Source organism: Syzygium oleosum, unplaced genomic scaffold, assembly GCF_021117445.2.
Source record: "Syzygium oleosum isolate NSW1041296 unplaced genomic scaffold, Sole_v2.1 Sole_v2.20, whole genome shotgun sequence".
Classification (NCBI taxonomy): domain Eukaryota; kingdom Viridiplantae; phylum Streptophyta; class Magnoliopsida; order Myrtales; family Myrtaceae; genus Syzygium; species Syzygium oleosum.
In genome coordinates, this window is record NW_026607504.1 from 5,432,536 (window position 1) to 5,449,677 (window position 17,142).

Sequence of the window (17,142 nt, forward strand, 5' to 3'; positions counted from 1 at the left end):
TGACAGAAATTTGCATTTGTTGATGAATCTAATGATTGTGGAGCAAAACAGCAGCTTATGGTACGGTGATTGTGTGTTATAACTGGATGCTTCATAGCCAAAACGCCCTACGATTCAGTCTAAGTGAACAATTAGAAAACTCCGTGCACACATAGTGTTTGGCATTGTGGTGTCGTGGTATATAATGCGATGATCTACTAATGTGTACTAATGAGTTGAAATACGCGGTGTAGAAGCAAATCTTCGGCACATTTAGATGTTAGCTTGGTTAGCGACGAATCGCTTTGAGAAATCGATATTCTTTGAATTTTTGCATCACATATTACTGAGGTTTATTTCATGAGCTGGTGAAGTGGAAGTCCTTGTGAGTTCATAATATCAGTATTTTGTTCGCCATGGAGATTTGATGAAGCATTACAAATTTTACCTTTTTCTTTTTCCTTTGTTTTTCTTGTTGTATTATTGCAGAATAGAATGAATGAGAAAATTTTTCTGTTCTTCTTTAATTAGTAGTCTGGTTTTGCCTGTCCTTTGGGAGCAAAGTGCGGTCCAAAAGCTTCAAAGTTCAGTCTGAACGCTGAGCGTTCCTGCCTGGCTATATGAAGGCCAAAGCATATAAATTGCGAAGGGAAGCATCTTTTCAGGATCAGTCATTGATGGATTTACTGCGAACATCCTGGAAAATCACCCAAAACCCACAGTCTGCATTCATCAATCTAGCGCAAGCCATATGTCACTTCTACCATAGAGTCAGTGAAATTATTTTAGAATGTCATCACAACTATAAAAGAGTCGTAAAAAGAAAAAAAAATTTGTATGGCAAGCCGGATGTACCTTAAAAGTTTCCACTTGTCGTGTAATATTATTTGTATTGATTTTCCATATTATTAGTTGTTGCAATGTGTAACATGAGATGTATTTTTTTTAAGAAATGAGTGAAAACATGTCAATTCGTGTCGAGTTTTAGTTAATCCCTGTTGTTTCACGTTGAAGCGGATTTCTCCTAAATAAAGCTCATCTCGTGTTCTTGTAACGAATCGAGGATTAGGATTGACATCGATCATTTAATATCGAAGTGATGTCAATGACGTATTAAATATCTGCATTGTTCACTGCAGGCCAAGGTATTCTAATGCGAGATGCCATGTCATTGGAGAAGACGTTGGAACGCTGTTTTTGTTTTTTTTTGTACAATAGTAGAGCCCTATGTTGATATGCCGTGAGACGTATAGATTGCGTGATGGCCTTGGTTCTTATTTTCTTTTCTATTGATTAGTAACAGGACACAGGTAATTGACCTGCGACATAAAAAACTCGTGACCTCGTAATAAAAGACGGCTGAAATACAGACATAAAACTGAACTATCAATCATTCAAATTACGTGGCCTTCAGCCAAAGACGGCCGCGGAGCTGAAGAACTTGATAAAACATTTGAACTCTAAAAAATGTCGTTGAAGTGAACACTTGACACTGGAGTCGAGACGGACATAAAAGCAGGGACAAGGAAGATCAAAGCCTAAATCAACCCGTGGAAGGAACCGTCGAGAAACTGAAAAATTCACAAGAGGGGCCATGTTCGATTTGTATCAACCAGTGATATGCTGAATTCATACTAAAAAAGTAAACTTGGTCCATGACAAAGTACACGAGAGCCGTTAAGGCATGCAGATCTCAAATAATTCTCGGTGAAGATTTGGAGATAAATCACAGATTTAGTCTCGAAAGGCTGCAATGAGTTGCCCTCAAACAGGGAGCTCCGCATCGAAACATTCAGCCACAACCAGGTAAGCAGGTCACACACTGAAGATCGACATGTCTTCTAATCCTGAGCAATCGAGCTAGTAAGCCGGTACCAGACATCTTTTGCATACTCATCACAAAAACCTCGTTCTGTAGCTCCTTGAAGGTCAAATGGAAGTGCCGAGGCAGTTTTCTATAAGTAAAACTAGTCTGAGTATTTACACAGAGCATGATGCTGTGGATTTAAAAAAAAAAACAGTGGTTAAAGCGTATGCAAAGATGGTCCCAAACGATATCCTCCCCTCAACCCATAACTGCCTCGAGCAAAAAGATTTCGAACGGGTGGTTCTGCCCACCTGCAATCTCCAATCACGCAGCTTGTGGCCAAAAGGAGCGGCAAAACTGACGGTATAGATTGTCTGAGGACTAACGAGCTACTTTCACCAAGGGCCAGACGAGGCACGAGGCTTCCCCTTCATAGAATTCAGGTGTTGGGTGACGAAAATGACACCCATCACAACAATAAGACAACCAACCAGCATGCTGAAGAAGAGGGCACCGGGTTGTCTTGTCTGGACAAAGCCGTAGATTCCATTGGAAGTTACAAGAATGAGGTCAGTCAATCCGTCATTTGAGAAGTCGTCACAGACGAGGGCATGAGTAGGTGGTGAAGGAAGCTCCACCGTTGCTAATATACTCCCACCAGGGGATATCAACACCGCTTCTTGATCCCCTGCGGCAAGAATAATTTCTTGATTATCATGCACGCGCAAAGAAAATGCCTTCAAGGTGGGGACCACCATGCCACCTTCCATCATCCCCGATGGAGATGGAAGATTCGACCACGTCGCACCAGTCAAGATTTGCCACTGCCATACGGCATCATGGCCATGCATGCCAGGACGGTAAGATGTGACCTGAAAAGTTATATGGAACAGCTCAGTTGTGTATTCTCAATTTCTAGAAAACAAGACTATTAATGCGCAGGCTGAAAATTGAATTCTTCCTCCATGTGTGTAGTCTTTATAAAATGATTCGTGATAAGATCGGGAAACTCCAGGGAGATGGAAAAAAGGATTCATGATGCTATAAATCTAAAGTAGCACGAAAAATAGTACACTTCAACGGCTTTACCCATCAGTATCTCCTGACCTTTTCAGAAGCTACAATCTGTATAGTCATGGAATGGAATACAACTTACGCAAAACAGCCACCAAATCCCATTTCTGGATATTTCCTCAATATAAGATAACAATGCATGAATAATTTTTTTAGCCAAGTTTTCAGTCGCTAAAAGAGAAAGCAAAAGTTAAATAAGAGCCTACCTCCCCTCGATTCGTCAAGAAGACAACATCGCCTTGGCTTCTCTTATGATGTTTATGACCATCCTTTTTTTGGATAAGGATGGGCGTTGCAACCTCCAAAGAAGCTACCTCTGATGATTGACCGAAATTTCTTGAGTAGTCTCCATATGGGAACAAGTTAAATGGGGAATGACGGCATACAGAGACATTGAAAAGTTGTTCTCTCACAGGTACTCCGGATGTCGCCACAGCCCAACAGGGTCTAAGAACTTCCATTGATCCAGTAACAACAGTCCGATCGGCACCATGTCCTCCAACAGCCTAAAGAAATGGAAATCTACTCTCATTACAAATGAATCCCTACCTATTGAGCTAATTCTGCAGATATAATCATGAATTGCCATGAGGAATGTCATCTCTTAGATGTTTGATTTGCTTAAATTATGAATCCCTTTGTCCTATGGACATGCAGAATATGGTTCTATATATGCACTTAAAGATCTTTCATGCAATGCCTATAAAGATGTTAAATGCAAGACCAACTTAATTCAAGTGGAAGCATTTTAAACATCCCCAGAAACTCTGTTACACTCATAGAACAATACCCATGTAGTGACACAAAAATATATCCAAGCTGTTACATGCAACAAACAGAAACATAGACATATATCTAGGATCAAAGTAACTACAAATACACTATAAACACTGAGATAATGATGGATAATCAAATATGTTCAAAAGCAAAATTTTTTACCTGGACATGATCAAGAACTCCATCCCCATTGATATCAGCATGGAGGCCACCTTCTTGCAAATTAAGCTAAAGAAAACAACTCCCGCATCAACAATCAAACAAAGTGTTGATGGCAAAACAAAATATCATGAACATCTTTATCCAAAAGAATGCCAGACAAAATGCATTTCGTGTTGGCATCATACACAAATTCCTCTAAGTATTGTCTGGATGACAGTCTGAAGATGTTATTAGAAGAAAGCAGAGTAATCACTGAACGTCCGTATGAATTACGCTATCCAATATATGGAGATTGATCTTGTAGAAAATATGGTTTGATCCATCATTCATAATTCATATCAGCCCTGGGATGCATTTGCTGGCAATTGCATATTGGTGAGATAATCAAAGAGTCATAAGAATCCAGACCAAAGATCCACCGAAATTTGTATTTCTTTTTGTATGTACTACTCTTTGAACACAAATTCAAACTCAAGTTAAGAAATAACTGCACTCAACATCAATAATAAAATTATGGAAAAGAGAAGGTGCGACGCAACAACAGGAATTCTTTTTTATAGATTAAAGGGCATGGTGTAGACTCTAAGGCATGAGATTTGCACATAAGAAGTGATTTTTCTTGTCCTTGAAAAAATTCTGTCCGCCCAAGATGAGGATAAAGGCTGGCTATATATGTAGGCTATCACTTAGATCAGGGGACTTCCCATAAACAACTCCATCAGTATTTTGCAGTAAATTTTGAGATGGAGTGAGTTAAGCATGTAACTTCCATTAGTACCTTACAAATGGTCCGTCCGGAAGCCAAGTGGACAGCTTCTATTCCTTCTTCTTGATGAGCCACAACAACATTAGGAACCCACCAGAGCTGTGTGTAATTTGTTATAGTAGGAATATAATTCACTGGCTGCACTAAATCAAGATTATAGGTTACCTCAGGAGATCCAGGGACTACATCACCAGTATGAAATACTTCCACTAGAGTATAAAACAGAAAAGTCCTCCAATTCATAAAAATTATACACGAGAATGAAATCAAACTCAATTTTATGTCCTAAAACATAATCATTCCAATATCTAGGCAAAATACCTAGCGACCTCTACTCTGAGTAGACATGTTCATCCAGAGATCTAGTGTACAATTCAATGCCTGACTAGCTCAAGCATCTGCCATCATGTCAGCACAAGGAGGTCAAGTTCCCATTTCATAAATATGCATCACGTTTCTATGCCAGAAATGGAAAGCACATGTAGTAGTAACCAAATAAATTTAATTATCTTTTCGAACCTAGCTAAAGATGAGCGATAAGGAAACTGTGCTATAGCTGGCAGCACATAAAGACGTACAGGTGGTGGGCTCAGTATCCAAGATAAAATCAAAAAGTATAGCAGACCAATGAGAAATAAGAGTTCTATGGATGACTAGAATTGATTTCCTGCAAATAGCATATTCAATAGCCATTTAACGAATCTCTAGTCCTTATTTTACCGAGTATATTAATAGACTAGTAACTGGATGGATGTTTGAAGCAACCACCTTTCCCTTCCTATTCACTATTTTATCCACAATATCTGATTTACTACCCTGTTTAATTCTGGGATCCGGAGCATTAAACTAAATTACTTTACTGGTCACTTAACAACAAAGTAATAAACAAACCATCTAAACTCTCTCCAGAAGGAATCATGCTGTGCAATGACAGTACAAGCACTCAAGAATGTGCATTCATAAACTATGAGAAGTATGAACTGTATAAAGTATGTTAGAACAAGTTTAATTGCACCTAGTTCTTTTGTATGGATTACCTTCTTAGATTTTGCGGAACCAGCAATATTTGCAGCCTTTGCAATTAAGTTTGAAATCTTCTTGGTTGAGTCTTTCCCTGGAGGATGGTTTTCCTCAGGCTTGTGATAGGGGTAATTAGTAGTTTTCCCCGGAGTTTTCTTCAGTGTTTTCCTTTTGTGCCGTCTGAAGTGCGACAGCTTTAATAAAGTGTCTTCTCTCCTACCCTATAAAGAGATGCTTGGTTTCAGTAGCACCACAAATGAGACACAATAACAAGAAGAAAAAGCTGAAGAACTCCATAAACTTACCCAATGATGCGGCATAATTCCCAAAACCGATTCTCTGAATTCCCTGCACTCAAACTGTAACATAGTGCCATCTATTAGAGCTTATCCGCGAACTAGCAAAGCAGGTCGTACTCAGTGTCCAAACAACATATAAAAAAACTCCCTGCCAAATTATACATGCATATGAAGGACCGCCGATTTTCCATTAGGAGTCAATTAGATCTGATAATCTTTTACCACAGATTGGAACTCGTTGCTGTGAGAGAATAAGTAAATAAAAGGTCATAACAATTAGGCAAATGACCTTAATATAATCCTCTAATAATCAGATCATCAGTCCTCAATGTGTGTTAGAACTTTGTCAATTACAACCAAGACTTTTCTTTCCACAGATTACAGTAACTTGCAAACGGCAAGCTATACCGCATCCTAAACCAAGTCTCACCTGCCACTGTCAAATGTCACAGACATATGCTTTCATGCAATAGCAGTTATATGAGGCTTCCACAGTGAACGTTAAAACTGAAACTTGTAGTTAGTAAGATATATTTCGAACAGTATATACACTTAACACACACAATGACAACATAGAGACCCAATCAAACCACCAATCTGCATCCAGAATACAATAAAATTGCTAAAACGAATGGCAGAAAGTCACGTGTTGAAAGGGCACTAAAGCTGTGGCAAATTTATTGCATCAGCATACATTACTAATGTATTAGATGGCACGAAGAAAGAGCTGCTTCAAGAGATGCAAACTGACAATAAAGCTAAAGCTTAAAAAGATACCTCTCCAGGGTGACGACTGTTCATTGCATGAACATCAAGCTTGTAGTTATGCTGTGGTATTAACTGTGATGGATCTGCAGAATGTGCTTCAATATTCTGGGCAACATAACCAAAAAGAAAAATTCTGTGAGAAGAACTGGAAGAAAATGTTACATACAGTAAAGTGCCACCAGCTTACAAAAGCTGAGTTAGATCTTTCTCCACAATGTTAATGGTTCTTCAGATTAAGTCCTATATATCAAGAAAAGATACCCCAAAATCGGAGAAGACAACAAAAGAAGATACTAAACAATAGTGCAAGTCTTCTCCAAATTGTCATTAAGAAGAGCACCAAAAAAAAGAGAAAGGTACCTTACCAAAAAAAAAAAAAAAAAAAAAAGAGAAAGGTCGTGAAATAGCATATCAAAATATAAAGGAGAAATTACCTCATTCTTTCTGCTCCATCTAAGTTGACCAGATTTTCCAGCAAAAGCATAAAATGCAAAGTGGCGCAGATCAACAGTTCCAGCATTTTCAGAAGCCTGGGCAAGTTGAACAGAAGATTAAAGTCCTTGCCTGAAGACTGACCTCAACTTTGATGGCAAGGCTCATGACCATCAAAGTAAAAGAGGGTAAAAAAGTTATCACCTCTTTTTCAGTAGCACTTCTTCGATGCATCTCAGCATTCTTCTCTGATGTCCCAAACTCTTCCAAAGGATCCATGAGATACTATTTACAACCAGGAAAGGGAAAAAGATTATGTCAGTCCGATGAAACTACTTAGATATCACAGTGACCATAAGAAAGAGGGTTTAAGGGCTAGGGCCATGGCAATTGTCATTGAAAGACAGGCGCCTTAGCCCTTGCAAATACAAACTGGGAAAAATTAGTACATCGAAGATCTTCATAAAAGTGATAAAGAAAGGATTTGATGAACATGAATCAAAGTAATGAGCAAGGATGAGCAACAGCCAGAAGAATTCCATATTTATCCCAGAAAGAGAAAAAGGCAGAAGAATTCCTGCCAGAGTTCCGTGCTAAGAAATAATCTGATTTATGAGCTTATACCCTCCTGCCCCTCACCATTGGCTAATTGGGAAAGAAGAAGAAGAAGAGCATACATGAGACTGTGCTTCCATCCTCCCACCAACAATTACTAAACCCGAATCCCCATGCTTGAGAGTATAATTGCTGATTGAGATTGCTATCTCTCGATGGTGGACGTTATAAGGAAAATCTTCCTGCCAATAAGCCCCACAAACGAATCAGACCTTTGCCAGAGTACTTTCATGATATCGAAAAATGAATCAACTCGGGGTATCCAAATCAAAATGGTACGTACCTGCAAATTTTCTTCCCATAGTTTCTTTAGATTGTGATCAAAGCACATGACAGACCATCCTGAGGTAACTACAACCAAGACTTGCTTCTGTGGTTGCCCCTGCTTGTAATTTCGATCAATCACACCCGTTGCCATGGCTACAGGCCGTCGCCCTGAAGCAATCCGGATCTTATCAGGCAACAAAGTAACCTCCGCAAGGACACGCGCTTCACTAAATCCCTCATCGACCCGCCTAGTGTGGGGCTCCAGTACCTAGAACATCCGCCATAATATTAAAAAAAAAAACAGTTAAAGGACCAATGGTATTGTCTCCGACATCCTTCATTTTGGGGAATTTGCTGTAAAGACATTTTCAATCAAATTGGCATTTAGTGTACTTAAGAAAAACTAGTGCATCAAAACTTTACTTGGTCAAAGCATGAAAAAATCTAAAATTCCAAAAACAGCTATCATTTTTCTAGAGGAGCTGCTAGTTCTCCCAAAGCAAATAGAAATCGTTCTGCACAAGCAACTTATTATTCCAGCTCCATCATCATCACTATTGGCAAACCATAACCACGAACACCACCAGATCCATCACCATGTGTGGCCAACATTACCCATTGACCAAATTTGTTGTTGCTGCTGCCGCACCATCACCATCAGGCAGCTGCGGCAGCGACCACAGCAACCAGCTCGTTCCAGTCGATGGCAGTCTCCAAACTGCCTCCACACCACCTGACTAGCCAGCCATTGTTGCCACCACCATGCAAACCAATCCACTTTGCACACATGGTCATCAACTACTAAAGTTTAAAGAAGCCTTTTTCACCCCAAGAAAACAGCTTATTTTGATGCAGATGCACCCCGAAAATCTACTGTCAGATGCTCATAAAGAGCTCTCACGTCAATCGCAATGCAAGTATGATCAATCCTATCAAGAAAGTCACTCATCTTCCACCAAGAAAGCTGGAGTCCGGCAACACAAAGAAATAACCGGGCGGGGGGGGGGGTAACAAAACAGAAATGCAAAAGGTCGCGATCGAACACAGAAAGCACTTCTTCGTCTATCCTGCTAGGCCAAAATCTTCATCGTTCTAAAACCAAAACTACCACAACAATTGATCCGACACGGCGAATAGACTACAGACCACCATAGACACGGCGCAATTTGACACGAGGCACGTCAAATAACGAACAGCACAACAGCCAGAGAGTCGGAAAAAAAGACCTGAATTTTGGCGTCGTGGGTGGCGACGAGAACCTCCTTCTTGCCGTCCCCGTTGAGATCGGCCACGATGGGGGGAGGGAGACGCTCGGCTTCGTACTTGACCGGGTACTCGTCCAGCAAATGGAACCACGCCTCCCTGAACGAGAAATCGCCCTCGTGCTGCACAAGCCCCGACGCTCAACCAGGATCAGGAAACGACCAAAGACCCAAAAAAGAGCAAAAAAAAAAAAACCGAAACAATCAGAATCCGCTCGTCATCAAGCGGTCGTCCCATCCCCTCGCTCGATCGCCGCGAACGCCAGCGGCGGGCGTACCGCGCGGGGAAGGAGGAAGAGGAGAAGAGCGCTCGCGAGGGATCGAACCAACCTGGAGAGAGAAGAAGATGGCGAAGGCGGAGAGCATGAGGATGGCCAAATCTCGCTTCCTCATCGCGAATCGCCCTCGATTTCGCCGCTCCGAGATCGACCACACGCAGGAACTCGCAGCTGCTTCTAGCTCGCAAGAGCAGAGCGCGCAGAGAGAGAGAGAGAGGGACGAGGTCGCTGGCTTGGACTAGGAGTCTGTCTCAGTCCAAAAACGGCATGTCGCAGCGGTTTTGCTCTGGTGAGATCAATGGGCTTGGTCTTGGGCTTGATCTTGGGCCTGGTCTTGGGCTTGGGCCTCGAGTTTTTGTGGTGCCTTCTGTTTTTAGAAGAGAGAATTGCGTTCGGGGTGACTTGTTGAAATTACTTATGAAAAATATTTGTCTTAAAATTTATAGACTATTGAGAATTTTCATAATTTTTTGAATGATGATTGATAAAATTGCATGATTTTGTACTTTCAAGTGTTCGCTGCTAAATGATTTATCAAATCTTAAATTCTAAAAAGTCATTAGCAAAACTCACTGCAAACAAACCGTCAGAGTGACGGAAAAGTTCAATTCGTCGTTTTTCGATTTGTTCCTTAGATGGAAATGATTAATTTGTGATTTGGATAATGTTGAGTTGAGATGCAAATGATTGATATATTAGGAACATTTAAGTGTGTTTTTTTAGGTATTTGTCATTTGATCTTTTGACTTTTTGATTTTAGCTTAATGGGTAGCATTTTATTGATGCGATAAATTTTAAAAAATATTAGGATGTCCACATTTAAAATCCTAGAGATGTTTAATTGAATTTTCTAAAATAATATTTTAACACCTAAGGCTACGTTTGATCGTCTGAAATTTTTTATAGGGTACGATAATAAGATTGAATAGGAGAAAGGTCAAATCAAATAAAAACAAGATTTCTCTTATCTCATACAATGTTTAGTAAATATACGGATATCTAAGTTGGATTAAATGTGCCTGTTCAAAGGTAGGGGTGTAAACGGTTCGGTTCGGTTCGGTTTTCTTGAAAAATCGAACCGCCGAACCGTTAAGGTGCCTCCTTGAACCGAACCAAATAGGAACCGAACCGAATTGGAACCGAACCGATAAGTCGATTTGGTTCGGTTTAGTTCGGTTTGGTTCGTTTACTTTTCGGTTTCTTCTTCTTTTATTTTTTCGCACTTCTTCCCTACCCCTCCTCGTCTTCTTCTTCCGCTCTCTCTTCCCTTCTCTGCGAGACGCTTCTTTCTTTCTTCTTCCCGAGTCAAGAAGCGGGTCAATTGATGACCCACCACCAAAAGGCCCCACCGGATCACCACCGGAGTCGGCCATGGACACTCGCGGAGACCGAACTTCCGGCGATCGTACCCGCTCTAACAACAAAAAGCGAGGACCGGGACTCGGACGACCCGTTTGGTTAATGGCGGCCATCACAAACACCTCGGAGCCGCCGTCGCCGGCCCAGGTGGACTCGATCTCGATGTCGGCATCGGGCCGACGAGCCGACGGTCGAGGCCGTGAACAAGCGCTACAAGGGGCTTGTCATGCTACGCCAAAGGCCGTCAAGGGGAAGGGCGCGTGGTGCGGGCGCACCTCGAGCCCATGCTCGTCCACAACGCCGACACGGCCTCGCCAAGGCCGTGAAGCCCGGCACTCCCTCTACGAGGCCGTCTTCTCCGCCTCCAACCCGTCGCGGACCGCCTCCGAGCACCTCAGCGCTGCACCGGCCCAACTTCAAGAAGCCGGAGAGAAAAATGTCTTTCGTCACTTTTTGGGAGATGATAATGATGCGAGCTGCAGAGGAAGAGGAAGAGAGAGAATAAAGCGGAAAGAGAGAGAGAGAGAGGAGAGCGGTGAGAGTGTGAAGACGAGAGGAAGAGAGAGAATAAAGTAAAAAGTGAGAGAGAGAGAAAAGTCGGTGAGAGGTGAGCGATCTTGCAAGAATGAACAGTGAGATTGAGGAGAGAGAGCGCGAAGGGAAGAAAACCACATTAAAAAACCGAAATCCGAACCGATTTGAACCGAACCGAACCGAACCATTGTGTTAACCAAATTCATTTATTTATTATCCGAACCAAACAACCGAACCGAGAAAATACATGAATTTTCGGTTCGGTTCGGTTCGGTTCGGTTCGTATCTCGGTTCGGTTTTTCGGTTCGGTTCTGACACCCCTATTCAAAGGGATCGAATGTCCTCTTCCACCCCACCCTCCTTGCCATCCTCCACCTCCTCCTCCTGCTATTAGCCCATACCGTATTGAATGTTGACCCGTTTAGATCACTCAGTTCTCGCAAATGTCCAAATTGCTCGAGCACCAATTCCATCATTGGCTTGCAATCTTCGATGACCACCAGTTCGGTCGTCACCCCTACCCTCGCAGCTAATGCCGAGGTCAAGGCCCAGCTAGCGAATGTACGGTGGATGAAGGTGCAGCTACTAGTGCTCCAAAAGTGCACGAGACAGAGGGGGACGCCCATCGTTGCTCCAAATCCGACCATGAAGGGCACGATGAGCGGTACCCCAAATCCCAGCATAGAGCTCCTCAGCAGCCGAGGTCGAGTCGAGCTTAGCCATTGGGGAGCTTTGGATCTAGCCATGGAGCTCCTCCGTGGCCTAGATCAAGTTGGGCTTGTCACCACGACTTGATGGGAAGGCTGGTGGTGGTGGCCTTGGATGGGAAGAGAAACAGAAAAGAGAGACGAGCGTGACACATATGTTGGAAATTTCCTATAATATGGGCTTACATTAATTAATTGATTTTCTATTTTAAATACTCGGGTTAATGGATATTTCAATATATGTGCTGTACCCTTTAGTGATCTTATTGAATTGGGTTTCAGCACCTATAAATAACAGGCCTAGTTGAGCAGCAAAGTGTAGGCAATTGTGTTTAACTGAAGCCCGTGATGGAAGGGGCCGAGTTAACGCACTAATGATTAGGGTTTGCTAGGTCCCCTCTCTAGCCTATAAAAGGGTAGGTTATACCTATCGGTCGCTTTATCCCATTGAAAGCTACTATATCGAAATAAAGTCAAGAGAAATTCTTTACATGTGTTATCAGAGCTTGGTCATGTATGATTGTAGAATCCATAAAATTAATAAAAATCGTATTTTTACTCGAATATTCAACCAGTTCTTGATTACTTCCGATTCTAGGGTTCATGTTTTTTTTTGAATGAATCCTAAGATTTCGATTTTCTTTCGATTGAATGTCGCTATCTACATGTTTCTGAACATCTTGGTTGCATAAAGCTGAGATCTGATTATCTAAAATAGCTTCGTTCATGTGTGGCTAATAATTTGTCTGCCTTGTAATTGCCACGTTATTGTTAAATGCAATACGATCCTTAGAAGCACATGTCGTAAAGTGCTTCATATTGTCTAATGGAATTGTGGGCATTGTTTGAATGGAACTTTTGCAGTTCCTTATTGATAAGAATTAGTATATACAATCACCTGCCCAAAGGGGGTTATTGTGTGTATTAATTTGAAAATTGCATGAAGATAAGTACCCATGTTAATAGATGGGGACGTATAACTCGAAAGATTTATTTGCCCAAAGGGGATGATTTTTTTTTTTTGAAAGTTATGTGTAATTTCCCTCTATAGTGATATAATGGAGATGTGTATAACTTAAAGGATTTGTCTGCCCAAAGGGGATGGGTCCTTGATAATTATGTGTAATTCTCCTTGTTGTTGTAATCTTCATGCTATGGAAAATAGTGGTGCATTGTATACTCTGCCCAAATGGGAATTTATAGTGTGTTAATTATTTTGTTGAATTGTTTATTGCCCATAATTGATCTTATTGCATTGTATGTGGCTCAAAGAGTTACTTTTGCTGTAAACAACAATAATGCCACTGTCAAAATGTTAACTGGATCGAACTTCAAGAGATGGAAACAAGACATAGAGTTTGCTCTGGGAATTGTGGATATGGACTTAGCTCTGCGTGAGGATGAACCTACCAAGCCCAATGATCAAAGTACTGCAGATCAAAAGGCTCATTATGCTAAGTGGGAAAAATCCAATCGACTAAGCCTCATTGCTATGAAGAGGTCCATTGTCGAGCATCTCATTAGTGGTTTGCCAGAAAAAGCAAATGCGAGAGGGTTTCTTGCAGTAGTGGAAGCAAGATATGCAGTTTTAGACAAAGCTGAGGCTGGGAATTTGCTGAGTGGGTTAACTAGTATGAAATATGATGCTGATATGGGTGTTAGAGAATTTATATTGAGGATGGTGCATATTCAATCCAAGCTTAAGGCCCATAATATTGTGCTTTCTAAAGATTATGTTGTGCATCATGCCTTAAATATTATGCCTGCTGATTTCAGTTAGATTAAAACTGCTTATAGCACTCAGAATGAGACTTGGAGTGTTAATGCTTTGATTACTAAATGTGTGGCCGAGGAAGAAAAGTTAAAGAAGGAGAAGAATGAATCTGCCTACTTGATTACTAATGCCAAGTTGAGTTCCTTTAGAGGAAAATGGAATCCTAAAGGGTCGAATGCTTATGCCCCTAAGAAAGATCAAGGGTTCAAGAAAATTGGCAATAATGGGAAACATGGAGATAAGAATTTTAAGTGTTTTCACTGCAAGAAACAGGGTCTCAAGAGAGCCAATTGCTATAAGTTCAAAGCTTGGCTAAAAGCAAAGAAAGAAAGTAGCCAAGGTGAGTTGTTGATTTGTTCTGAATCAAATATGGTTGATGTTCCTTTGGATTCTTGGTGGATTGATTCTGGTGCTACTGTACATGTGACTACTACCTTACAGGGTCTCACAAATCTAAGGAATCCGAGTCCGAGGGAGTCGAAGCTTAAAGTTGGAAATAATATCGGTGTTGATGTGGAGCATATAGGGACATTAGTTTTGAATTTAGACTCTGGATTTCAGCTAGTTCTGAATAATGTCTTTTATGTTTCTGGATTTAGGAGGAACTTGATATCTCTTTCTTTGCTTGACAAGGCTGGATATTGCCTTTATTTTGCAAATAATAGAGTGGATTTGTTTTATGACTCTAAAATTATTGGGAATTACATTCTGTTTGATGGATTATATCGATTATCTTTATCTCCCGATAGACCATATTGTTCCTTCAACGTTGAGAATAATGTGGCTAAAAGATCCTTGATCAAGGAGAAATCTTCTTTGCTATGGTACAAACGATTAGAGCATATCTCCAAAGAAAGGGTAAATCGGCTTATCAAAGTTGATATCCTTCCTCCTCTTGACTCAGATGATGCTGAGATTTGTATTGATTGCGTGAGGGGAAAGTTGACTAAAGTCAAGAAGAAAGGCGCTACTCGCAGTCAAAATCTGTTGGAGATAATTCATACAGATATTAGTGGGCCATATTCAACCACCTTGTGTGGAAATAAGTATTTCATCACCTTTATTGATGCTTTCTCCCGTTATTGCTATGTTTACTTGATTAGAGAGAAGGTTGATGCTCTTGACATGTTAAAAGTATTTCGCACTGAAGTTGAGAAACAATTGGGAAAGATAATCAAGATTGTAAGATCTTATCGTGGCGGTGAATATTATGGGCGATATACTGAGACTGGACAGCAAATGGGACCATTCGCTAAATATTTACAGGACTATGGTATCGTCGCTCAGTATACAATGCCTGGGAGCGGCGAAACCGCACACTCATGGAGATGAAATGAAGTATGATGAATAGATCTAATATGCCTGAATACTTATGGGGTGAGGCGGTTAAAACAGCAGCTTATATATCGAATCGTGTACCTAGTAAATCAGTGCCAAAAACACCTTTTGAGTTATGGACGGAGAGAAAACCAAGCTTGAACCACTTTCGAGTTTGGGGGTGTCCTGCAGAGGTGAAAATTTATGATCCTTCGCTGAAGAAGACTGAACCCAGGACTACTAGGTGTTACTTTATTGGATACCCTAATCATTCTAAGGGGTATAGGTTCTATTGTCCTACTCGTGGCACTAGAGTTGTTAAGTCTCAGACTACTAAATTCCCGGAGTTGGATGTTGCTGAAGAGAGTTCCTCTCAATTCTTTCAAAGGGAGGAACCAAACAATACAGTCTCTATTTCATTGCCCATTTTGAATGATGACTCCGTGCGAGAGATTTGCAGAGAGGAAACCCAGCAAGAAGTAGATATTGGAAATATGACGATAGACCATTCTATTACGGAAAAAACTCCCCAGATGAATGATCCAGCTCCAGAAGTGCCTGTGCGAAGATCACAACGACAAAGAAGACCGACGCTTTTGAATGATTATCATGTCTATCTTGGAGAAACTGATTTTGAGATTGGACATACAGTTGATCCGGTGACCTTCAAAGAAGCTCTTGGTAGTGATCAGGCGGATAAATGGTTAGGAGTGATGAAGAATGAGATGACTTCCATGTCAAATAATCAAGTATGGGAACTCGTTGATCTACCTGATGGGCACAAACCGATTGGCTGCAAATGGGTATTTAAAACCAAGAAAGACAATAAAGGTAACATAGAGAGATTCAAGGCAAGATTGGTTGCGAAGGGATTCACACAGAGAGAAGGCATTGATTACACTGAAACCTTTCCTCTGGTGTCCACTAAAGACTCTTTTCGAATAATTATGGCATTGGTGGCTCATTTTGATTTAGAGCTTCATCAGATGGATGTCAAAACAGCTTTTCTAAATGGAGATTTGGATGAAGAAGTATATATGTAGCAACCTGTGGGGTTTAAAGAAGCTGGAAAGGAGCATATGGTGTGCAAACTTCGAAGGTCTATATATGGTCTCAAACAAGCATCACGTCAGTGGTACTTGAAGTTTGACAGAGTTGTGAGATCGTTTGGCTTTGAAGAAAACAAATTTGATCAATGCATCTACATGAAAGTAAGTGGGAGTAAATATATTTTCTTAATACTTTGTGTAGATGACATTTTGATTGCTAGTAGAGATGTTGATCTGTTGCATGACACAAAAGGTTTTCTAGCTTCAAAGTTTGATATGAAAGATCTTGGGGAAGCCTCTTATGTTTTAGGCATTGAGATTCATCGTGATAGATCTAAGAAGGTTCTGGGATTATCTCATAAAAGTTATATAGATCGCGTTTTGAAAAGATTCAATATGCACACCTACAGGGTTGGTGAAGTTCCTGTTGTAAAAGGAGATAAATTAAGCATAGAACAGTGCCCCAAAAATGATGTTGAAAAAGAAGCAATGAAGAATATTCCATATGCTAGTGCAGTTGGCAGTCTTATGTATACACAAGTATATACCAGACCTGATATTGCTTTTGCAGTGAATACTCTTGGGAGATATTTATCAAATCCAGGTCATGAACATTGGGTTGCAGCTAAGAAAGATATGAGATATCTGCAGTGAACAAAAGAATTTATGCTTGTGTATAGCAGAGTAGAGGATCTAAAGGTGATTGGATATTCAGATGCGGATTTTGCTGGTTGTTCAGATGACAGAAAATCGACTTCTGGATATATTTTCATGATGGCTGGAGGTGCTATTTCTTGGAAGAGCACAAAGCAAACCTTAATTACGAACTCTACAATGTATGCTGAGTTTGTAGCTTGTTATGGTGCTTCAACTCAGGCTATTTGGCTCAGAAATTT

At 40.8% G+C, this 17,142-nt stretch overlaps 1 protein-coding gene across 1 annotated transcript; it reads right to left on the reverse strand.

Moving 5' to 3' along the window:
• Positions 1 to 1,814: 1,814 nt before the first annotated feature.
• Positions 1,815 to 9,739, reverse strand: LOC115693185 (uncharacterized). The gene is made up of 13 exons (XM_030620166.2): positions 9,559 to 9,739; positions 9,193 to 9,351; positions 7,983 to 8,234; positions 7,762 to 7,881; positions 7,289 to 7,369; positions 7,087 to 7,182; positions 6,662 to 6,757; positions 5,891 to 5,944; positions 5,603 to 5,806; positions 4,578 to 4,703; positions 3,800 to 3,865; positions 3,067 to 3,366; positions 1,815 to 2,658 (listed from the first exon to the last, which is right to left on the reverse strand). The coding sequence occupies exons 1-13, from the start codon at positions 9,619 to 9,621 to the stop codon at positions 2,182 to 2,184; spliced, it is 2,094 nt and encodes a 697-aa protein (XP_030476026.1). The 5' UTR covers positions 9,622 to 9,739; the 3' UTR covers positions 1,815 to 2,181.
• Between the last annotated feature and the right edge of the window lie 7,403 nt (positions 9,740 to 17,142).

Coding starts and splice junctions, on each gene's coding strand:
- LOC115693185 (XM_030620166.2), bottom strand. CDS start 9,621: ATGAGGAAGCGAGATTTGGCCATCCTCATGCTCTCCGCCTTCGCCATC. Junction 5,807..5,890: donor GAATTATGCCGCATCATTGG/GTAAGTTTATGG, acceptor ATCTCTTTATAG/GGTAGGAGAGAAGACACTTT. Junction 3,866..4,577: donor CCGGACGGACCATTTGTAAG/GTACTAATGGAA, acceptor TGTTTTCTTTAG/CTTAATTTGCAAGAAGGTGG.